This window comes from Amphiura filiformis, chromosome 13 (assembly GCF_039555335.1).
Source record: "Amphiura filiformis chromosome 13, Afil_fr2py, whole genome shotgun sequence".
NCBI lineage: Eukaryota > Metazoa > Echinodermata > Ophiuroidea > Amphilepidida > Amphiuridae > Amphiura > Amphiura filiformis.
In genome coordinates, this window is record NC_092640.1 from 47,360,561 (window position 1) to 47,385,551 (window position 24,991).

Below are 24,991 nucleotides of genomic sequence, written 5' to 3' on the forward strand. Positions count from 1 at the left end.
ACACTGTGTGCAGAGGGCTCTAGTAATTTAACCCCCTGAGCACTACCTGCCAATCTAACATTGCCTCTGATTTGTCAATTACATGATATCTTTATTTTAATCACCAATCGAATGGAGCTTTCCGAATAATTCACCCCAATTTTTTGCGTGGTGCAATTATAAAACTATATTGCTGATTGGTCCAATTTATAATGAAAACTTCTTTTTGGCCAATCGGCAGGTAGTTCTCATGGGGTTAAAATAACTGGAGATAGTTGAAGCTTACAGACACTTGCAAGAAGAATGAATACATTATGAAAAATGACATTGTTTTGTTGTACCATCACAAAATGTGGCTCATTTTCTACATGTTTTCTACCTGTTTTGGGACACTCTATGTTCATACATTGTATTTTTCTTCCATCTACAACAGGATGGGCTTAACCGTGCTATTAGATGCCTTCACAGCAGAAGCTATAAAACTAAGAGCAGCCTTTGAATCCAGCGGCCCAACACCTCCTATAGACCCATTGATTCAAGTAGTCAAAGCTATATGCCACACTCTGGCTTCAGTAGAATCTAACAGCATTGCATCAGCCATTCAGGTAAGCCACTGCCGATCTAACATTGTCTCTGATTGGTCAATTACATGATATCTTCACTTTAATCACCAATCAGAATGGAGCTTTGCAAATAATTCACCCCAATTTTTTTGTGTGGTGAAATTATTCTTACAATGTTGCTGATTGGGCAATTGATAATGAAAACTTCTTTTTGGCCAATCGGGAGGTAGTTCTCATGGCTAGAAGCAGAAGCTATTAAACTGAGATCAGCATTTGAATCCAGCAGCCCAACACCTCCTATAGACCCACTGATTCAAGTAGTCAAAGCTATATGCCACACACTTGCTTCAGTAGAGTCTAACAGCATTACATCAGCCATTCAGGTAAGCCACTGTTGATCTAACATTGCCTCTGATTGGTCAATTACATGATATCTTCACTTTAATCACCAATCAGAATGGAGCTTTCCAAATAATTCACCCCAATTTTTTTGTGTGGTGAAATTATTCTGACAATGTTGCTGATTGGTCCAATTGATAATGAAAACTTCTTTGTGGCCAATCGGTAGGTAGTTCTCATGGGCTTAAAATAACTGCTCTGTTCATTGAGGTACATTTCGTCACTATCGACTCATGTTGCACTGATAGCAAATCAGTACTCAAAATTAAAATAAGAGAAATGCATTATACACTAATCCGACAAGCCAAGTGATGGTCAGAATTCATTCCGCCATTACTGGGGCCATCCACACCAAACTGGTGTTGTAACTACCCATTTGGGTGGAAAAGTGCTGCTTCAAAGTTTCACACTTCAGGTGGGATGGCCCCCTTCAATGGCTGCCATTGGGGTGTAGGAATGCGTGGAATTGGATTTGTGTATAGAGGGTATTCAATACGACATCACTCAAGACAGAGTCATCCTCATTTAAATAAAATTATGTCCTCCATAAGGTAACATGGGGCAATTCCCACGATAATACAATATCTTAGAAGTGTCCTCCAACATGGATGCCATTTCAATTGTTATAGCGTTCCGGTTGGTTTATTGCATACACTCTATAGGAAGTGTAAGATGTATTCTCTGATTTCATACAGGACCTCCAAGCCAGCCAGTCACCAGTAACAGCATTAGAAACATTGACAGATTCTGTATTACAACTAGTAGACACATATTGCCAGGCGTTTGACACTGATTTTGGGACGTGTGTTGGACCACAGAGACCAATGTCAGCCTCATTACAGGATATAACTACTAAAGGACAGAACCTTAGAGTGTGTATACAGTCTGCCCACAGATTACCCAATGAGTGGAAAACAAGGTGAGAATGTGATATTATTGTACCAGTGTTGATTTCATACTTTCCTGCCGCTCTGCTGCTCTGACAACAATTTTGCTTATGCGCAGTGCAGCCAGCCCAAAGCAGCAGATCGCTAGGAGTTGAATTTAAGTCAGCTGTGCCGCTCCGACATATGATGCGGTGCTGAGCGGCATCAATGCCTTTCAGAGTCATGCTTCTTGCAGAAAAGTACACGCAGCATGATGAAGCGTCACACCGTTCATCGGCAAGCGGCAGAAAGTATGAAACCAGCAGAAGTTCTCTGGGTTGTTAGGGACGAACAAATATGAACAGCTATTTTTTAGTACCGAAAATAAACGCCCCCGGGGGTGTTGCATTTTCCAAATGGGCGTTTATTAGAGGTCATTTTTTAGTATGATAACTCCTGTTAAAATCATTAGGTAAGCTTAAAACTCGCACTAAAATGATGAACTATGAACTAGAAACACTGACTTTTGGTTCACTTCCGGGTTTCCGACACAGATTTTCGGCAATTATTGACCCTATTATCGACCATGTGAGCAACTTGGTAAGCTTACTACACAAGATAGCATCTAAATATCAGCATTTTCGAAACATCTTGGTTGTAAAAAGTGGTGGGGGGGGGGGCATTTATTTGAGAGGGGGCGAATATTTGAGGAAATAAGGTATATGGATGGGGACGGTTCTCAGGAGGTCATCTTGTTTATCCATTTTCTCTTGCATTCTTTTCCAGCCATGAGTATTTTATCGTGAACTGCCAAGTGTGCTATGGTGGTGTATCCCTATCCTATCAGGTGGAAACCAGACTGGCCAAAGTTTCAAATCTATTCTTCGACAAAATATCATGGTCTTCAGAGTAAGTATATAGGCATATAAGTTTTCCAGATTTTTCCAGCTTTCCCGGTTTTTTTTTCCGGATTCCAGATTTTTTTCTGATTTGTAAAAAAACCCTTTTTCAGAATTGGATGATGATAAACCCTTACCCGATCCCTCCTGTTCACTATTGTGCCCGGAGCAAGCATTTGGCTTGTGCACACCTTTTCCGTTTTTTGGGTTTTTTTTTCAATAGCTACTGACATATCGTCGTTGGGCAGGAAAAACCTCCTGTGTACTTATGGCCCTAGAACATGTTTAAAACAAAACTGCCAAGAGGTTACATAGGAGGTTTTGCTTTAAACATGTTCAGGGCCAATGAGGTTTTCCCTGCCCAACGACAATACCTGATATACACTTCCAGAGAATTATTTGCATTAGTCTGAATTATCATTAGCCGGAAAAGGGTCTAAGTTACATTGAAGGGTTTAGGGCATATGATGTTAGGATTAGGGATATGGTTAGGCTTAGCATTACAGCTGGTATCTTGGTGTAGATTATTCACCCAGTAGTTCAAAACATTATTTTGTAAATTAAATATAATACTGGAACTAACATTTGCAACTCACTTTGCTGTGTTGCATCCGGAACCATCCGACTTTGCCAATCACATGCCTGACAAAGTTAGTTCCCGTATTAAATTTGATTAGCAACATAACATTAGAGTTAGTGTTAGGGGTAGGGTTAGTGGTAGGGTTTGGGTAAGTGTTAGGGTAAGTGTTAGGGTTATAATTATGGTTAGGTTTTGCGTTAGGGTTATATTTAGGTTTAGGATTAGGGCGTAGGTTAGGGCTAGGGTCAGGGTAAGTATTAGGGTTTATTGGGTTTTGGGGCTAATGACCCTTCAGACCATCAACCTGTAGCCTGTATATTTCCAGAGGATGAATTGCATACTCCGCTGCATTCACTATGGTTGCAGGTTGTGACATTTGACCTATATGAACCCATGCAGCAGCACTCACTCACCCATTGAATTGTACATTGAAATGGGTCATTTTGAAATTAGTTGAATTGGGCTATTCCGTTTAAAATCCACACTCCCCCTGAGGAAGATTTAGCTAAAATCTTCCCAAGATGGAGCATCAGTTTCAAATAGAATATACAACTGGGTAGCTTCCATTTGAAATACTCCATTTGTGTAAGATATGGACAAAGCCATAACACAGGGGGAGTATGGGTTTCAAAATGATTAGCCCTGACCAATTATGTTTACTCCCCCTGTAGATCATATATCCAAAATCTTCCACAGGGGTAGTGAGGATTTCAACTGGAATAGCCCATTATTGCTTACATGGATTGAAAAGACAATTCTTATGTAAATAAATTGATTTCTGGAGAGATGAAAGTTGCATTTCCTTATACATAAGAATCCACATTTTGGTAGTGTAATCATGGCATGATTGGGGTGGGAAATCAAATTTGTTCCACACAAACCTTTCAAAGCTTGACTTCGAAACACGCTACCCCTCATGTGCCAAACACTAGGTCAAGAACTAGTAGCCATAGGGGTTTTGATAGCCTGGCCAACGAGACGGATGCGTCACCACATCATGTGGGATGCACGTATGAACAGTGGCTTGGCGCTAGTATTTTATTGTATGCAGTTAGGGTAAATGTACTTCAAATTTCATTCCAGAATCTTTGAAAAGTGTGATGAGGTTCAATCATTTCAAGAAATAATTTTGCTTTTCTGGTCTGTGATTTTTAATTTTTGTACATTTTTTTGAAGTTTCATGGCTTGAGCTCATTTAATGTCTCATTTATTATTTCAGAGTTGAGATCCCAGTACCAGTGAGTAAGCTGCCCAGGGAATCACGTCTTTGTCTCACTCTGTATGCTGTTGACCCGTCTAGTGGAGAGACTAGGGCTAAAGAGAGGACAGCACTAGGCTGGGTGGCCATACCATTGTTTAACTTTAGAAGGTAAGTTGAGATACCAGTACCAGATACCAGTAAGGTGCGTAGGGAATCACACTATAAGCCGTAGACCTGTCTAGCGGAGAGACTAGTGTTAAAAAGAACACTGCGCTAGGCTTGGTGGCCATACCATTGTTTAACTTCAGAAGGTATGCCTGTTATTACTGCTCGCTATCTTGTTGTGTTTTCCTTGCAAGTTTGATGTATAAAGCAGCAGTTCCTAAAGTTGAAGCTCAACTTGCCCAAGTGTGTGGCAAATGGGTCATGAGCATAATGGTCAATGGCAGGGATAAACTCGGGATGTTGCATCTGATGTCATCCTTGAGGGATGTGGCAAGTTTCCACCACACGTATGGTTGCATAAATCCAGTAATGTATTAAGTCAGTATTGGCAAGACAGCCAATCATAGCACATTTCTACTTTAAGTGACAGGTGATGTCAGATGCAACATGTCAAGTTTCTCTCTGCTGGTGAAATGGCTATTCCAGTTGAAATCCATACACCCCATATAGGGAAGACCTAAATCTCCCACACATGGAGTATGAATTTCAAATTGGGTACCTGAATATGTGACTTCATGTGAATTCTACATCCCCTGTGTCTTCCATTTGGTATTGGTGGTGTATGGATTTCAACTGGAATTACCCAATTTAACTGTCAGAATAGAGGAAGAGAGTACCGGTACTATACAATCAAAGAATTTAATGTTGGTACACTCGGGCATACTAAATGTAAACGCCACCCCTCTCCCCCAGTTCAATGTTGATAACAGCACTTTTTCCATTGGGCTCTCCAGTCTCCCCAACATTGATTGAGGGGGAATGGGGGAGGGAAGGGGAAAGGAGAAGGTATGTACTTCTCATCAAACATAGTTATACTAATTTCACTCAACTATCAGAGCGGCAATGAAGAGTTCCAACATATTGTCAAGGTGTATCAACTATTAAATTCGTTGATTGTAGTAACAAAAAGTGAGGGGGGGGAGATATCCCCCTTAGGTATTAAGGTGTTTGACCCTTCAAGGGCTGCCTTCCCCCATATGTATATTTGTCATGGTCTTGATTGGTAATTATACTTGATTCCAGCCATCTGCTAGGTCAGCAGTTCCCAAACTGGGAGTTGTGACCCTTTTAGCGGTCACGGCGGCCATGGCCTCTCCTAAAAGGGCTCACAGGACTTGCCAGAAAAAATTAAAACATACATCTCCTAATATGTGCCTGGACACCTCGAATAAGCCGTAAAGTCCCCCTCTGGTCATTTTTACCTTTTTACATATTTGCAAAGAGCATGTTTCAGGAATTAAAATGACACCTCAATGAACTTCATATGACAATCAGGAGCGAAGTTATGGCTTGTTATAGGTTGTCATGAATCAAAAGCGAAACCGAGAAAAACGCTCAAAGTTAGGGAAGCATAAAGACCATTCATCAGATGGGCCTCAGAAAATGTAGATTATTTCATATTTCCACTTATTTCTTTAAAATAAAACTTTGTATGTGTTTAGAAGAAAGCTTAAACATTTCAAATCTGCAAAAATCTCAACTTCGCCAAAATATGAGATTTGCATATATTTTCACCTGTAGCTCGAAATGAAGTTTGCCGAGTTTACGGCTCATTCGCCGCGTCCAGCCACATATTAAAGTGCAGGGTACCAATTCAGCGCATTTGTAAATTTTGCCCAGTACACCTCTGATAAGTTTTGCTAAGTAACAGCGTGTATTATGTTGTGGGTTGTGTCATATTTTTCTTATGAAATTTGGGTCACAGGGGAAAAAAATTGGGAAGCCCTGCACAAGATTTTTAGTCTGGTGATCCTCCCCCATATTTGTTATATCAGTTGGTGATTTTACTTGATTCCATTTCAGTGAGCTTCAGTATGGTAGCCATCTACTAGGTTTATGGTCTGGTGGTCGTGCTAATCCTATATTACACTTGATTCCATTACAGTGAGCTTCAGTATGGCAGCCATCTACTAGATTTATGGTCTGGTGGTCGTGCTAATCCTATATTATACTTGATTCCATTTCAGTGAGCTTCAGTATGGTAGCCATCTACTAGGTTTATGGTCTGGTGGTCGTGCTAATCCTATATTATACTTGATTCCATTTCAGTGAGCTTCAGTATGGTAGCCATCTACTAGGTTTATGGTCTGGTGGTCGTGCTAATCCTATATTATACTTGATTCCATTACAGTGAGCTTCAGTATGGTAGCCATCTACTAGGTTTATGGTCTGGTGGTCGTGCTAATCCTATATTATACTTGATTCCATTTCAGTGAGCTTCAGTATGGTAGCCATCTACTAGGTTTATGGTCAGGTGGTAGAGCTAATCCTATATTATACTTGATTCCATTACAGTGAGCTTCAGCATGGTAGCCATCTACTAGGTTTATGGTCTGGTGGCCGTGCTAATCCTATCGGTACATGTGCCTCAAACTTACTAGCCACAGATAGTGTTATTCTACAGGTAAGTCAAATTAATTAAGCAATTTTAATTAATAAATGGAAAAGTAATATAATTTGAAATATTTCATGTGGGACTTTTTCAGCAAGAAAAAACATTTTGTTTTAGTGTAATCAACTTTATTCGCCTGATCAACTAACATGCAAATTTGGGAGTGATTACCTAATATGGTGCAACTCTACTAGTCTTATTACCAGACTGCCCTACCACAACCCTAAACCCTAACCCTAAACTCTGTAAACAAGGACTGGACTCAGTCTAGCAAGTTGCACCCTATTCAATAATTGTACCCAAATTTGATTTTGATTTCCTCTTTCTGATGGATACACCTTGGTCTGGGGCGGACATTTTAAAAATGAATTTAGAAGAGCAGCAACGACATCACTTGCATTACATTCCAGATGTTAAATCTACATCATATGCAAAATTTGAGGAAATTCAAGACGAGTCCGCTTTTATTTTAGGGCCATTTGTCTATAACTGGTCTTTACATGTAGCCCTATGGGAAGAGTGCCCGTTGAGGGCGATATAACCCCCATTTTAGGAACAAAATTGTGATTTAAAAAAAAACAGACTCGCATGCGAATTTTCTAAAATTTTCAGAGTATGTAGTATGAACATGTAGAAATATAATCAAGTAGTTGCCCTACCTGCTCTTCTCCGAAAAAATAAAAAGTCCTATACCTCAATGATAATGAAACCTAGGTGATATACCAGATGAAGTGACTATAAATTGTCCATGTGACATGCCTTTGCCGGGAGCTATTCCAATTGAAATCCATACACCCCCTATGGAAGACATAACCATAATCTCCCACACAGTGGTGTGAATTTCAAATGGAGTCAACCATTCAGGTAATCCATTTTGACATTCACACTCTCTGTGTGGAAGATAAAGGTCACATCTTCCATAAGGGGTGTATGGATTTCAACTGGAATAACCTATTGTCAATTTTTAGCATTTGTATTTTAGCATTGGACTTTCCAAAATACAACAATTCAAAGAAGAATTTTTTTCTGAAAATTCAAAATTATTGTCGGTATTCAAGAGCACAGTAAAAATCTTTTTCCCAACTTTAACAATTTGGTCACAGCCCAGGTCAACACAAGTGTTTTGCAAATTGAGAGTCTATAATTACCTTTCGTTTGTCAATATACTTATCGCCAGTTCTTTCTCTACTTCTGTCCTTTTTTTTTTTATGTTGGACAGGTTGATTTCAACCAGTTTGAGAACAAAGTCATCTTCCCACCAATTGAGCCTTCAGAAACAGACAGGAATCTAGACATGTCTTCACTAGATCCAGAGACTCATGATAGACTTATGGCTATCATTGAGAAGGACTCACTATCACCGTAAGTACTAATAATAAATTACTTGAATATGTCATCACTAGATCCAGAGACTCATGATAGGCTTATGGCTATCATTGAGAAGGACTCACTATCACCGTAAGTACTAATAATAAATTACTTGAATATGTCATCACTAGATCCAGAGACTCATGATAGGCTTATGGCTATCATTGAAAAGGACTCACTATCACCGTAAGTACTAATAATAAATTACTTGAATATGTCATCACTAGATCCAGAGACTCATGATAGGCTTATGGCTATTATTGAAAAGGACTCACTATCACCGTAAGTACTAGTAATAAATTACTTGAATATGTCATCACTAGATCCAGAGACTCATGATAGGCTTATGGCTATCATTGAGAAGGACTCACTATCACCGTAAGTATAATAATAAATTACTTGAATATGTCATCACTAGATCCAGAGACTCATGATAGGCTCATGGCTATCATTGAAAAGGACTCACTATCACCGTAAGTACTAATAATAAATTACTTGAATATGTCATCACTAGATCCAGAGACTCATGATAGACTTATGGCTATCATTGAAAAGGACTCACTATCACCGTAAGTACTAATAATAAATTACTTGAATATGTCATCACTAGATCCAGAGACTCATGATAGACTTATGGCTATCATTGAAAAGGACTCACTATCACCGTAAGTACTAATAATAAATTACTTGAATATGTCATCACTAGATCCAGAGACTCATGATAGACTTATGGCTATCATTGAAAAGGACTCACTATCACCGTAAGTACTAATAATAAATTACTTGAATATGTCATCACTAGATCCAGAGACTCATGATAGACTTATGGCTATCATTGAAAAGGATTCACTATCACCGTAAGTACTAATAATAAATTACTTGAATATGTCATCACTAGATCCAGAGACTCATGATAGACTTATGGCTATCATTGAAAAGGACTCACTATCACCGTAAGTACTAATAATAAATTACTTGAATATGTCATCACTAGATCCAGAGACTCATGATAGACTTATGGCTATTATTGAGAAGGATTCACTATCACCGTAAGTACTAATAATAAATTACTTGAATATGTCATCACTAGATCCAGAGACTCATGATAGACTTATGGCTATTATTGAGAAGGATTCACTATCACCGTAAGTACTAATAATAAATTACTTGAATATGTCATCACTAGATCCAGAGACTCATGATAGGCTCATGGCTATTATTGAGAAGGATTCACTATCACCGTAAGTACTAATAATAAATTACTTGAATATGTCATCACTAGATCCAGAGACTCATGATAGACTTATGGCTATCATTGAAAAGGACTCACTATCACCGTAAGTACTAATAATAAATTACTTGAATATGTCATCACTAGATCCAGAGACTCATGATAGACTTATGGCTATCATTGAAAAGGACTCACTATCACCGTAAGTACTAATAATAAATTACTTGAATACCTTAAAATTCCGTCTACAAGCATATATATGCCTCTAAACGAGGTTTTTTTGACACAAGAGATAAGAGGCAGACACTTTCAACAAAAACGTTATTTGGAGTTTGAACAACTATATTACTGATAAAGGCGGCTGTACAAACATGTATATTTGTAAGACCAATCTATTGCAATGTTTTTGAGAAGGGTATTGGCCTTTCATATCTTTAGTTAAAAAAAACCTCATTTAGAGGCATATATGCTTCTAGACAAATAGAATAATTTTTGCCAATTACATTTACATCTCCCAACAATTCAAACATAGCACAGACAGGACTCTTGAATTAGGTCTATTGAGTTATACAGGTTGAAATGCATACACCCCTTCTGGTAGACATAACCTTAATCTCCCACACAGGGTGTATTAGATTTTAAATACAGTCACTCATTCAGGTATCCCCATTTGAAATTCACACTGCTTGAGTGGGAGACAAAGGTCATGTCTTCCATAGGGGTGTATTGATTTAAACTGGAATAACCCAATTTCATTGTTATCTCTTGACAGTTTAAGCAATGATGATGCAACACTACTGTGGAATAAACGCCACTACTGCTACGACATGCCAAAGGCGTTGTCAAGAATACTGGTTGTCGCTCCCAGCTGGGACTGGGCCTGCCTATCAGATATCTATGGACTGTTGAAGAAATGGACGACGCTGGAGTCTGTGCAGGCGTTAGAGTTACTTCATCCGAGATTTGCGGATCGTGAAGTGCGTAGCAAAGCTGTGGAATGGATACGAAGGCTAAGTGATGACGAGTTATGTGATTACTTACCACAACTGGTGCAGGTTAGTAGAACGGGCTATTCCAGTTGAAATCCATACACCCTGTATGGAAGACATGACTTTAATCTTCCACACAGGGAGTGTGTATTTCAAATGGGGCCACCTAAGTGATGATGAGTTATGTGATTACTTGCCACAACTGGTGCAGGTTAGTAGAACAGGCTATTCCAGTTGAAATCCAGACATGTGATTTTCATAGAAATACATGTTTCCTCATGCTTTTCACATTTTTTTTTGCCTTCATGCACTGAATCATTTAGAAAGACATAACTTTGTGGTGTACAACACTCAAATACCATCTTTCAATGTGTGTCAATAAGTGTCAGGGATATGTATACATTTGAACTTGGTTTATTTATGTACAAGCATGAAAATGGATTTTTACCAAGTGTTTTTGATGATTTGTTTGTAAAACAGTCTAAAATCCATGACTTAAACACCAGAAATAAAGATCGTCTGAGGCTTCCTTTTATCAAAAGAGCTTTCTGTGAAAAATCCATCAAATATGCAGCTACTAAGTTATGGAATAATGTTGATAACAGCATTAAAAGTTCACCATCAATTAATCAATTCCGCCATGTATTTAAAAAACATCTTATGCAAAGTTACTATTAACTCCTATTGTATCTGGTTTATATGACCACATTGGATATTTATATTTTATATTACTTATTTGTGTTGTGCATTTTCTTATTTACTATTGTTAACTGTAATTTTTTTAAATGTATTTAGGTTAATTCATATCAAGATATGACAGCTTACTGTTACTTCATTGAAGTGACAGTCTGCTGCCATGTCAAATGATGAATTAACCAATCAAGGATCACAGATTTTCAGGCCTCTCCTTGGCCTTTCCTGTGATTCCTTCACTCTCACTTATATTATGATTTTGTATGTATTCTAGCTTTTTGTAATTTGATGAGTGAAAAATAATAAATGAATGAATGAATGAATGAATGTTATTAACCCATTTTGAGTAACCTTTTTCTATCTCAATGATATGTTAGAACTTCAGACATTTAATGTAGAATTTCATATAATTCAATTCTATGGTCTATGTCTGGGCCCATCATGGCCGGATATGGGAGGTTGAACTGTACATCATTTTATCTTGGGTATACATGTATTTATTAATATAAAGTTTTTAGTTTATCCTTGGTGTAAAACTGCACAGAGGCTTTACACTACAGGTAAAATAAAAGGACATTTCGTGATCTACAGCATCATCCGCCCACTTTTCTCAAAAAAAGTTGAGATTTTTATACCACTTGTAACCTCTGGCTACATAATGTTTATATACAAAAATTGTTCTGGTATACCAGAACGAAATTACAACACATTGTCTATGGAGCACTGTAATACACATAATCATGCATAACTTGCAAATGCAAAATCGGAATCAACTGAAATTTTGGGAATAAGCTTTTTTCTTGGATATCTACTGAAAAATGTCATAAAAAGAGGATGCTAGGATCACGAAATACTTGGCCAAGCTGAAACATTATGAACGCTAGTGGCTCTGCGATAATTACACGCTAAGATAGCGCACTGCAGAAGAAAGCATACACGCGCCTTGCATTGCGTACATGCTTAGCACGCTACATTTACGCAACGGGCATGTTCCAGCTTGGCCAATAATTACTTGATTTACCTGTAGTCTAACTCATGAATGTATAAAACTAAGGATATAGCTATAGAGAATTGTAATGATGTTTCCTATCTCTACATAGGCCTTGAAATATGAAACATACCACGATTCTGCAATGGCAAGTTTTCTGATAGAGAGGGCACTCAGCAGCATCAGAATAGCACACTACTTATTCTGGTAAGTTACTTTTGTTTATCTTGTGTTTCTGATAAGTTACTGTACTTCGTACTTATGCCGTCCACACCAGCAGTGGGCTGTGTGATGGCTTCTGCTTCACAATGTTCTGCCATCTGCCTCGGTTGGTTGTTAGCCTGCTCATTTCAGTTAGGGTTGGTATTCCTCTTGCTTGCCCATCTGCTTTAGCACACTCCAGCCATCTTTTACTTGGTCTTCCTCTTGGTCTTGTTCCACGTGTTTTACCCTCAATGGTTATCTTTGGATATCTGTTTGTCTCCATCCTTTTAAAGGGGCATTTCGTGATCCACAGCCTCATCCCCCCACTTTTCCCAAAAAAAGTTGAGATTTTTACACCACTGGATACCTCTGGCTACATAATGTTTATGTACCAAATATTTCTTGCAGATTAATTCGTTTAGCAAAGATATCATGAAATTTGAATTTCGTTCTGGTGCACCAGAACGAAATTACAACGTATTGTCTATGGAGCAGTGTAATACACATAATCATGCATAACTCGCAAACGCAAAATCGGAATCAACTGAAATTTTGGGAATATGCTTTTTTCGTGGATATGTACTGAAAAATGTCATAAAAAGAGGATGCTAGGATCACGAAATACTCCTTTAATGTGGCCAAAGTACTTCAATCTTCTTTCTGAGATAGTGTCTAAAACTGTGTGTTCTTTGCCTAGGATTTCTCGGATAGCCTGGCTACGAATTTTATCTAATCTAGTGACTCCAGCAATTCGGCGGAGGCATGCCATCTCGAAAGTCAGAAGCCTGTTTTCGTCCTGCATTCTGAGGGTCCAGGTCTCTGATCCATATAGTAATATTTACAGAGAGGATGAGTGTTTGGTACAATTGTAATTTGGTGTCTTGCTTGATGTCTTTTGCTTTCCAGATGCTGTGGAGACTTTGAACTGCACCTACTGCTTTGCTGATTCGGTGCCTCACATCTTCCTCACATGTCCCATCTCCAGATATGGTGCCGCCCAGATACACAAATGATTTTACTTGTTCCAGCTTATCTCCTCCAATTGTAATATCCAGTCTGTTGTTATATTTGGTAATGAACTTGCGTTTTGGCAATATTTATTTTGAGTCCATAGTTGCTGCTTTCGTTGTATGCTTTGTTTACCAGGGTTTGTAGTTCTTCTGGTGATTCTGCTATTAGAACTACATTGTATATCATCCGCAAATCTAAGATTATTTATTTTGAAGCCAGAGATAACTGCTCCTGCATCTTCATTTTCTAGTGCTGAGGATATAACTAGTTCCAGAAGTATATTGAAAAGCTGTGGCGAGATCACACAACCTTGCCTCACACCAAAAGTTACTGTAGTCGATGTTAAAATTGTCATTGCATACTTGTAAGCTTTTACAAAGAAAAAAAGAATGTCTCAGCACCTATTCGAGTTACTACCATTACTAACTTGCTTAGTACCTACAAGTGCTGATGTTGAATCCTCAGGTCTCTTGAATACTTGGTTGCAAAGTCAGGAACTTTTAATATGTCCATTTTCTTATGTTTTTTATTATTGGTTTTTTTCTCCTCACTGTTTTTGCTTACATGTATATCACCTTATTGCTGACTTTAGCCTGATTGAACCAGATCTGGTCACATATGTTAATTTTGATTAAAGTTTAAAACTTTTGATCCGAACACAAAAGTATTATTCTTACCTCTCAAAATGGCTACTCCATCTTTCATCAGCGAGACTGACACTGTGATGTTTATCACCGGGTCATGACCTTTATGACTCTGGACTTGATCACGATTTCTAGATTCCTGGAAGTGTGAACATGCCCCTGTCTTTGTTGAGAGATGGCTGGTTAATATTATGATTTGTATTGCCTCCTTGATTCCTTTTCTCCATTGAGGGCACCAGATGAATCTACCTCCCTCTTGCACGCTTCTAACCAATCACAGGCTGTTGAGAGGTTGATGGGGATGTCAGACATGATCTAAAGTGTGCACAAAAAGAAACGCAGCTGTTATAGATACACATATAGTTTCAGAGCTATTATCTGTATTCACAATGTTTTGACATAGAATGAAGGATGGTGTATTTACATGCATTTTGATACACCATTTGTGAAACAATCAAGGGAAATGAGTCGGATGTCGCTAATATTGATTTTGAGATATTGGCAAAGAAAGTGTTAAAATTCTTTTGTTTTATATTGTTTTCAGCGATTGATTAATTGACGTAACTTCACAAAGAAAAGTCGTATCAACATGAGGTTTTCAGTTTCTGAAAGCTCTAAATGTCCTCTTTAGAAACGTGTGTAAAACTCATTTTCGACCAGGGCCATCATGTGACTCATTCCCCTTGATCATGTCACATTTGTCCAATTTTGTTCAATATTAACAACACAGCAGTGTTTACAAAGAAAAATACACAAATTTAAAAGTTGCAGCTATTTGTATTGATTTGTAGTCAGCGCGAAGGTGAGGGCAGGCTTTACGTGCTACAATGCTTGTATAATAACCATTGACAGCTGTAAACTTCTACTTTTAAATTGGGATATTTTACATTAACAGCACTACTGTGTTGTTAATATTGAACGACATTGGACAAATCGTCGGCTGTATTCCATAGTGGCGTATAGTGATTTTTGGTCATTTTTTTGAAAATTGGCACATATGATTTTAATGATGGTCTCTTTCATTTTTCTAAGTCTCATCAGTCATAATTAGCTAATTAATTAGTAATTAATTAATTAAATGTGGCGATATAGTTACAAAGTGACATTTTTGTATTCCATAGTGGCGTATCGACCATACGCCACTTTTTTTATACACATTTTATAATTATGAAATATCGGCAAAAATGAAAAACATCGTATGTCATAGTGACGTACGCGTATCGGACCTATACGCCACTATGGAATACTGAACGACGAAAAAGTAACGCCATAGGGATTACACGGCGACCGAGGTGGCGTCACGTTAACGTAAGGTTAGGGTATTGCGTTTTGTTCGCTTTCCATAGTGACGATAGTTTTATTGTCAGTTTGCCAGCAATAGTATGTATTTATTTCTTTTGAAAATATATAACAATAAAATCTATTTAGTTTACTACAGAAATTTCACATCATTTACAAAATATAATGAATGTCTGATTTACACAACTCGATTTTAAATTGGCATTTCTTCAAACCCGATTTTCTCGAAAAGTTGTTTATTCATACGCCTACTATACGCCACTATGGAATACGGACGACGAAATGTGATATCAAAATGCGCGTAACACCTAGGTTTCATTATCATTGAGGTATAGGACTTTTTATTTTTTCGGAGAAGAGCAGGTAAGGCAACTACTTGATTATATTTCTACATGTTCATACTACATACTCTGAAAATTTTAGAAAATTCGCACGAGTCCGTTTTTTTTAAATCACATTTTTGTTCCTAAAATGGGGGTTATAGCGCCCTCAACGGACACTCTCTCCATAGGGCTACATGTAAAGACCAGTTATAGACAAATGGCCCTAAAATAAAACGGACTCGCATTTAATTTCTTCAAATTTTGCATATGATGTAGATTTAACATCTGGAATGTAATGCAAGTGATGTCGTTGCTGCTCTTCTAAATTCATTTTAAAATGTCCGCCCCAGACCAAGGTGGTAAACACACCATCATTCGTTCTACGCCAAAACGTTGTGAATAAAATTAATAGTTCTGAAGCTTTAGGCGTATCTATAACAGCTGCGTTACTTTTTGTGCAGACATTAGTATCTTTAATGCCAACTTCATTATAATTTTATGTTCTTTTCATATTTGCAGGTATTTGAAAGACAGTCTTCGAGATTTACAATTCAGCCAGCGTGTGCAGATGGTACTTGGTGCTTTGCTGAGTGTGTGTGGCCAAGGGTTACGGGATCAGTTCACAAAGCAAGAAGCATTGGAACTCACACTGAGTCAAATCGCTGACCAACTCAAAGCTGCTAAAGATTCAGTCAGAATTGTAAGATGATGTTATTGGGCTATGCCATTTAAAATACACACTACCCCTGTGAAAGATTTCAGAAATATCTTTCACAGTAAAGTATTTTGCTGTCTTGCTTTTTTTTTAATAAGCACTTTAACCCTAACCTGACCGAAACTCACTAAAGCTCACTATGAAAACCACTGCACAAGCATGCATTCCCATGTGATATCATGACGCAGTCAGCCTAAGAATGTATAGCCAGGGAATCGTTGGCCGAGCCAGTGTAACCCCCGTGACTACAGGTCGGTGATCCTCTGCATAGCATACAAGGGGTACAAGGTTCAAATCCTAGGGGTACCAAGTGACTTCTTTGTTCATCTCTCCTTTTTTGTTTCTATTTTCCTTCCGATAGCAAAAAAACAGTTGTATTATTAGTACATGGCATCTTGCTTGAAATTTTCTCTACATTGCAGGGATGTGATTTTTCCTCAGATCAGAGTTTTTGCTCTCCAGCTTTTTCTTCCCTGTACAAATGTATAAAAGAATCAATAATTCCCTCCTCTCCCTGTGCTGTTCCTCATTTTGATAAAACCTCTCTTTCATACTCTTTCATTGTTAAAAATGCATAATTTGCTTACATCAAGGAATCTTTTTTCTTTCAGAGTCTACTTCAATCAGAGCTTTCAGTAATTCCCAAAGAGTTAACCATGTGTGTTCGTATGCCAACCAATGCTGGTCTGGAGGCACTGGACCTCAATGCAAAGGTAGGTAGGGGAAGAGTTAACCATGTGTGTTCGTATGCCAACCAATGCTGGTCTGGAGGCACTGGACCTCAATGCAAAGGTAGGTAAGGGAAGAGTTAACCATGTGTGTTCGTATGCCAACCAATGCTGGTCTGGAGGCACTGGACCTCAATGCAAAGGTAGGTAAGGGAAGAGTTAACCATGTGTGTTCGTATGCCAACCAATGCTGGTCTGGAGGCACTGGACCTCAATGCAAAGGTAGGTAAGGGAAGAGTTAACCATGTGTGTTCGTATGCCAACCAATGCTGGTCTGGAGGCACTGGACCTCAATGCAAAGGTAGGTAAGGGAAGAGTTAACCATGTGTGTTCGTATGCCAACCAATGCTGGTCTGGAGGCACTGGACCTCAATGCAAAGGTAGGTAAGGGAAGAGTTAACCATGTGTGTTCGTATGCCAACCAATGCTGGCCTGGAGGCACTGGACCTCAATGCAAAGGTATGCGTAAACCAACAACAATGTACAACAAACAAAAGAAATTAACTAATTTGTAATCGGCACTTGGTTATTTGCTTTGTTTTTGTTAATGCCGAAACATTAATTTGCATCGTGCAGGAAAAATATCACAATCAACATATAAAATAGCAAATAAATTTGGTGGATTTAAGCCGCTTAAAATTTGATCTTATATTGTATTGTGTAAACACTCTTTCATCATTCCTTTGTCTATGTGTAACACGGGTGATGAATGCAGTTTAAGATCCCCACCAAGGCTGTATCATTTCACATCATTTTTCAGGTGGGATGGGACCCAGCTTTGGCTGCCATTGAGGTGCAGGAATATGTGAAACTGGATTCGTCTATAGCATAAGAACCAATAATTTATCGATATAATAATCGTTATTAGTTGAAAAAAATCAAATAATATAATTGGTTTTTTCTTTAACAGGCCAGTTCTTATTTTAGTTCCTTTACCGTGCCTCTTCGACTACTCTTCAACAATGCTGATCCTTTAGCTGAGGGCATTTCGGTTATGTTCAAAGCAGGAGAAGATATGCGTCAAGACATGTTGACCATGCAGATGATACGTATCATGGATAAATTATGGCTATCTGAGGGGCTGGACCTCCGCATGATCACATTCCGATGTATGGCAACGGGACCAAGTAGGGGTAAGTGGGTTTAGGGAGCGGTCATATAAATTGTGGCTATTTAAGGGGCATGATCACATTCCACTGTATGGCAACAGGACCAAGTAGGGGTAAGTGGATATATCAAACAAACAAAAAATGAACCAGGAATATAGTTTCCTGCTTTTGTTAACAATATCTTTCTGTCAGGATCCTGCCTCATTCCTTGATGATGTTACTACCCTCTGGAAAAGTGATAATACAATTGTTGCTATATATCCTTGCTCTCTTGGGTCAGCGATTTTCTGTAAAATGCAATGATCTTAGGTAAATGCACTAAATATTTCTTTCTTATTTTTGTGGCATCACTGAACACGCATGTAATGTTGTTTGTTTCCTACTTGCAGGATTTGTTGAGTTGGTGAGAGACTCGGAAACCTTGAAAAAAATCCAAACTGAGTATGGTGTAACGGGTTCCTTCAAAGACAAGACCATTGCAGAGTGGATCAAGAAATACAACCCCACAGAGCTGGATTACCTCAAGGTATGGCTTAGGGCTGATTGGTTTCTCATATGATTATGTTCTGTAATGAACCAATCGTGGGCACTGTAAGAAAGGCAGTAGTGCCCATGGGAATAGAAGCACTAATTTGATTGGTTGCTCAGATGATCATGTTCTGTAAGGAACCAGTCTTGAACTGTAAGAAAGGCAGTTGTGTCGATGGGAATAGGAGCCCAATTCTGACTGGTTACTCAGATGATTATGATCTGTAATGAACCAATCGGGGAAACTGTAAGAAAGGCAGTTGTGCCGATGGGAACAGAAGCCCAATTCTGACTGGTTACTCAGATGATTATGTTCTGTAATGAACCAATCGGGGGAACTGTAAGAAAAGCAGGGCCCATGGCGTTATAAATGTGTTAGTCCAACAAACCAACAAAGATGTTAAACTATGAGAGTGCCATTGTACCTGTGACATTTCTTGTCCAATTTTGCATTTCTTGTCCAAATCATTTCTTGTTAATTCTCTATTTGCACAAGGTATGGGTTACGCCTATGTGCAGGGTCAGAATTTCAGCGGCGAGAATCAATTCTCGCAAAGATTCTTGTGAACAGATTAGTGTGAATCACAGTTGATTCTCGCAAACTTTTGTAGTTTACACAGAAGTTGATATGCAAAATATTCTGCAAGAATCAAGATTGATTCTCGCACTGTGAAACAAAATTCTGACCCTGATGTGAGGCTAAAAAACTAAGCTTTATTATGATTGGTTGCTCAGATTATTATGTAATGAACCAATCAGAGTCACTGTAAGTGAAGCAATAGAGCCCATGTGATTATTTCCAACAACATAATTTACTAATCTACTTGTTATGTTTTTCAAACAGGCTGTGGAAAATTTCACATATTCCTGTGCTGGCTACTGCGTAGCAACCTATGTCCTGGGTATTGGAGACAGACACAATGACAACATCATGGTTACTAAGACTGGTCACATGTTCCATGTAGACTTTTTCAAGTTCCTTGGCAACGCTCAGATGTTTGGAAATATCAAAAGGTAATATGGGCTATTCAGTTGAAATCCCTACCCCCCCCAATGGAAGATGTGACCTTAGCCTGTGTATATTTCAAATGGAGTCACCCATTCAGGTAATCCCATTTGAAATTTACACTCCCTGTGTTGAAGATTTAAGTCATGTCTTCCATTGGGAGTGTATTGATTTCAACTGCAATATTATAGCTGAGTGAGGTTGTCCTGGTACTATGACAGCATGTCATATCTTCCTGTCCTGCATAGATGTCCAAGTGACTGCACATTGATCTGTTCTTTAACCCCCTGGACACTACTGGTCATCTAACAGCATTTCTGATTGGTTGATAACTTGAAATGCTCATTTCAATTGCCAATTATCACTAGGTTTAAACTTTTTATGGTCAAATTGCATTTGTAGATGATCTTATTAATACCCTCCTTGATTGGTTCAAAATTGGACACAGTGTTCATTTTGGCCAATTGGCAGGTAGTCCTCAGGCTCATGGGGGTTAATTCACAGTTTTTCCTATGTATAAAAGATATATAAAAGAACATATTGGTGCATTCTGCTGTAGCTGTGTTGAACTCACAAAAAAAAAACCCATGAATATTAATGTTCCAAAAAATGTCCAATTTTGACAGTATTCTGATAATTCTCATGTTTAGGTTTTGTTTTTTGTCATTCATCAATTTGTTACTGATGGTAGAGGCGGGTGATCCGATCGATAGCTTCATCCTCCTACTTTACCTCATCAAAAATGAGATTTGATATCAGAAGAAAGCTCACATTTTCTCATCACCCTAATCAAATTTAAAATGCCAAAGATAGGTTGTTTTAATGGTCTCAATGTAAGATAGAAAACAATATTAAAAAAATTGGTCCAACCATCTTTAAATATGGAAGGGATACTAAATTTGAGGCGGTATCATTCAAAACTTTTTTCCATTTTCTATTTTTAGGGATCGTATGGCTTTGTACTGACAACGGATATGGCGTCGCCATCAACGGAGGTGATAAACCCAGCCCAAGATTCCAGGAATTTGTAGATTTGTGTTGTGAAGCCTTCAATCTTGTGAGGAGGCATGCTAATCTATTCTTCAATCTGTTTGGTTTGGTAAGTAATTACACCCAATTTAGAAGCAATTACACCCAATTTAGAAGCAATTACACCCAATCTATTTGGTTTGATAAGCAATTGCACCCAATCTATAAGCAATTACACCCAATATATTTGGTTTGGTCACAGAGGAGTAAGATAAGACAGAGCGCTGCACCACCAGTCAAAGTCCCTGTGTATTGTATGGTACCAGTTCTCGCATATTCATGAGGGCCGATTGTTCGATCGTGCTGTGTCAAACAATCACGCCAGCGCTGCTTGCCTTCACAGATACGGGATAGAGCGCTATGCGTGCTTTTATGATAGACCATGAAAATACGCTGTAATTGCGTAGCAGTCTCGCCTGTCGCATTTCATGGAACAATCGCCCTCATTATCGGATGAGGCGGAGACTTTGACTGGTGGTATGCGCTCTGTCTTATCTTACTCCTCTGTGGGTTTGGTAAGCAATTGCACCCAATCTAGAAGTAATTACACCCAATCTAGAAGCAATTACACCCAATCTATTTGGTTTGGTAAGAAATTACACCCAATCTAGAAGCAATTACACCCAATCTATTTGGTTTGGTAAGCAATTACACCCATCTATATGAAATTATACCCATCTATATGAAATTACACCCAATCCATTTTGTTTGGTAAGCAATTGCACCCAATCTAGAAGCAATTACACCCAATCTAGAAGCAATTACACCCAATCTATTTGGTTTGGTAAGCAAATACACCCAATCTATAAGCAATAACACCCAATCTGTTTGGTTTAGTAAGCAATTACACCCAATCTAGTAGCAATTACACCTAATCTGGAAGCAATTACACCCAATCGATAAGCAATTATACCCAATCTATTTGATTTGGCAAGCAATTACACCCAATCCATTTGATTTGGCAAGCAATTACACCCAATCCAGTTGGTTTGGTAAGCAATTACACCCAATCTTATTTGGTTGGTAAGCTTTTTTTTATATCAAGCATCAAGCATATCTAGCAAACAGCTGAAATGGGCTAGATAATACTGACAAAACTGCAGCCAGGCCAAATGACCTGGTGAAGGGGGGGGGGGGGCAGTCATGGTATTTTTCACAGCACAGGCAAGTGTAGTCGTTAATCAGGTTTTATCTTGATCGGAACTGACTGTAACAAGGTCTTTGTATTGGCTCATTTGCCTGGCCTTTTCCAGATGAGCCAGCAGAGATTTTTCAACAATCTTCATGTTTATTTTTTTTCCCTTTACCAATTATCTTGCCATTATTTTTGTGACCAATATATTTTGTTGTCAGATGTTGAATGCAGGCATCAGTGGGCTGTCAACACCAGAGGACTCGAATTACACCCAATCTATAAAGAATTACACCCAATCTACAGGCAATTACACCCAATCTACAGGCAGTTACACCCAATCTATTAGAAATTACACCCAACATATTTTTTTTCATTTTTCTCTTCACCAATTCTGTTGTAATTATTTAGATGTTGAATGCAGGCATCAGTGGGCTGTCAACACCAGAGGACTTGAAGCATGTACAGAATGCCTTAAAACCGCAAGCCAGTGATGTGGAAGCCACTGCTATGTTTACAAGGTACGTCTCTAAACCCCATGCTATTCCAGTTGAAATCCACACTCCCCCTGTGGAAGATTTTGGAAATATCTTTAACAGGGGGAGTATGTTTTTCAAATGTAATTGGTCAGAGTTCATCAGTTTAAAACCCATACTCTCCCTGTATTATAGCCATACATATATCTTCCACAGCTGGAGTGAGCATTTCAAATGGAAGTTACCCAATTGTCTATTCTATTCAAAATTGATCCGCCCTATCTGTGGAAGACTTTAGCTAAATCTTCCACAGGGGTATAACATTAGACTTGTTAAAACTATTCAACTGGACTCACGGTTTTGAGAGGCAACGGTTTCACACCTTATCCTAGGTGCATCTTCAGGCCGTCTGTTGGTCTGTCGGCAATTGGTCACTGACCAGTGGCGAGATGGTGTTGCCAGAGGCCGTAGATTTAGAGCCAAACTTCTTTGGAATGTTCTAGGATAAGGTGTGAAACCGTTGCCTCTCAAAACCGTGAGTCCAGTTGAATAGTTTTAACAAGTCTAATTTTATATTTGATTATACCTGGATGAATGACAACCTTCACAAACGTTTCCACAGGGGTAGTGTGGATTTTAAATGGAATAGTCCAATATAGAAAGTACGACCTTTGACCTTGGCAAGTGGTGATCTCATGAGAAGCTATTCACATCAAGAAAAAATTCGGATCCCATAAATGATTTAAGTTTGCTCAGCTTATAATTGGCAAAAATTGTTTTGTTTTTCTTATTTTGTGCTTCTTCCTATTCATATAAGTGAGCGCCAGTCACCCATGATTACGCAACAAGCGCAAGTGTTGTGACTAACTGCATGCACGGCATTCTATATCAATACACGATATCATGAGTCTCATCTTTTTCACCAATTATAAGTCGTACAAAATTTAGAGTTGGTTCGCCTCTTGGATTTGGATATATATAGAGCTTGGAATTGTGACCGTATCCATTGAAATTAATTTGGTATCATAAAACTATCCATTTGAATTTAAACCAACCAGAAATCTATTTCCTGCAGTAAAGGATAGTGTGCATGTACTGAATCCATGGATACACATGGCTGACCTTGTGGACATATGTTGTCATACACAATGGGCTATTCCAGTTGAAATCCATACACCCCCAAATGGGTGATGCCATTTGGAATCTACACCCCTTGTAGGAGATTAAGATTGTGTCTTCCATTGGGGGTGTATGGATTTCAACTGGAATAGCCCGATATAAAACTCTCAACCCTTCATATTTTGATTATTCTTAAGTCTGTACACATAACCTATTTATATGTTGATATTTGTCATGTATTTACAGGTTAATAGGAGTGAGTCTTGGATCACGTTCAACACAAATCAATTTCTTCATTCATAACCTATTTATATAATGATGTATATTCATACGTAGCAGTAAACGTAAATAGGAAGCAATTTAAGACTTCTACGTTACTCAAATTTCACTCACCGGAGCGCTTTCACCAGTTTGACGTCATCTACATCTGTGGCGTCATCGGGAGGTGTTCCAATAACATCACCAGCAACAACAATTCTTCAGAGCAATAACATCCGCTGAAGACGCCGGTTGACCCGGTGAAAGCGCTTTGGTGAGTGAAATTTGAGTAGCATAGAAGTCTTAAATTGCTTCCTATAACCTATTTATATATTGATATTTTTATGTATTTACAGGTTGATAGAAGTGAGTCTAGGATCACGTTCAACACAAATCAATTTCTTCATTCATAACCTGGCTCATCACAGCTTCACTGCTGCCAACAGTCTAGACCTCAGCTTTGCACCAAAGAGATACAGGTCAGTCTTACTAACTTCTAATACCGTAAAACCTCGTCTATAAGCATATAGAGTGCTTCTGATGAAAGCTAAATTAATCCAAGCGCCCTTATGGAGTTTGAGCAAATAAATTCAAGATCCAAGCATACAAACAAGTATTTTTGTAAGACCAATCTATGGTTTTAGATTCACGCTTGTTTCATGTTAATTGAACTTTCATCAAAAACGCTATATGCTTGTAGACGAGGTTTTACGGTATGCATCTGACGTCACCTGTCAATCAACTTTTGTTTATCGACAAAACCGTATGGTGATGACAGCACAAGTAACTGAAACTGTAATTCTTATTGCATACACGGTACTTGTATTTATAGATATTTTTACATTATTTTGCTGTATTATCATGATGTTTGAAATATGCATCTCAACATTTTTTGATGAATATGACCCATTCTTACAAAATCAGATGGAACTGTGCCCCGACATGTTGCGTATTTAAATTTGATCTGATATTCTTGTTTGGCTCTGAATCAAGGAATTTTACAGGTTTCTTTTACCTCAATGCAGTCCTATCAATTG

The 24,991-nt window shown here is 38.4% G+C and overlaps 1 protein-coding gene across 1 annotated transcript in view; it reads left to right on the plus strand.

The window, feature by feature from the left end:
* LOC140168454 (phosphatidylinositol 4-phosphate 3-kinase C2 domain-containing subunit beta-like) overlaps window positions 1-24,991 on the plus strand; it is a 58,495-nt gene that overhangs the window by 14,708 nt on the left and 18,796 nt on the right. The window contains 18 exon segments of the mRNA XM_072191853.1: window positions 413-584; window positions 1,637-1,860; window positions 2,594-2,716; window positions 4,506-4,655; window positions 7,008-7,116; window positions 8,324-8,466; window positions 10,476-10,758; window positions 12,486-12,580; window positions 16,374-16,554; window positions 17,181-17,282; window positions 18,208-18,430; window positions 18,796-18,932; window positions 19,779-19,948; window positions 20,885-20,892; window positions 20,895-20,918; window positions 20,921-21,039; window positions 22,513-22,622; window positions 24,311-24,433. Coding sequence (XP_072047954.1) covers window positions 413-584; window positions 1,637-1,860; window positions 2,594-2,716; window positions 4,506-4,655; window positions 7,008-7,116; window positions 8,324-8,466; window positions 10,476-10,758; window positions 12,486-12,580; window positions 16,374-16,554; window positions 17,181-17,282; window positions 18,208-18,430; window positions 18,796-18,932; window positions 19,779-19,948; window positions 20,885-20,892; window positions 20,895-20,918; window positions 20,921-21,039; window positions 22,513-22,622; window positions 24,311-24,433 — 2,496 coding nt within the window.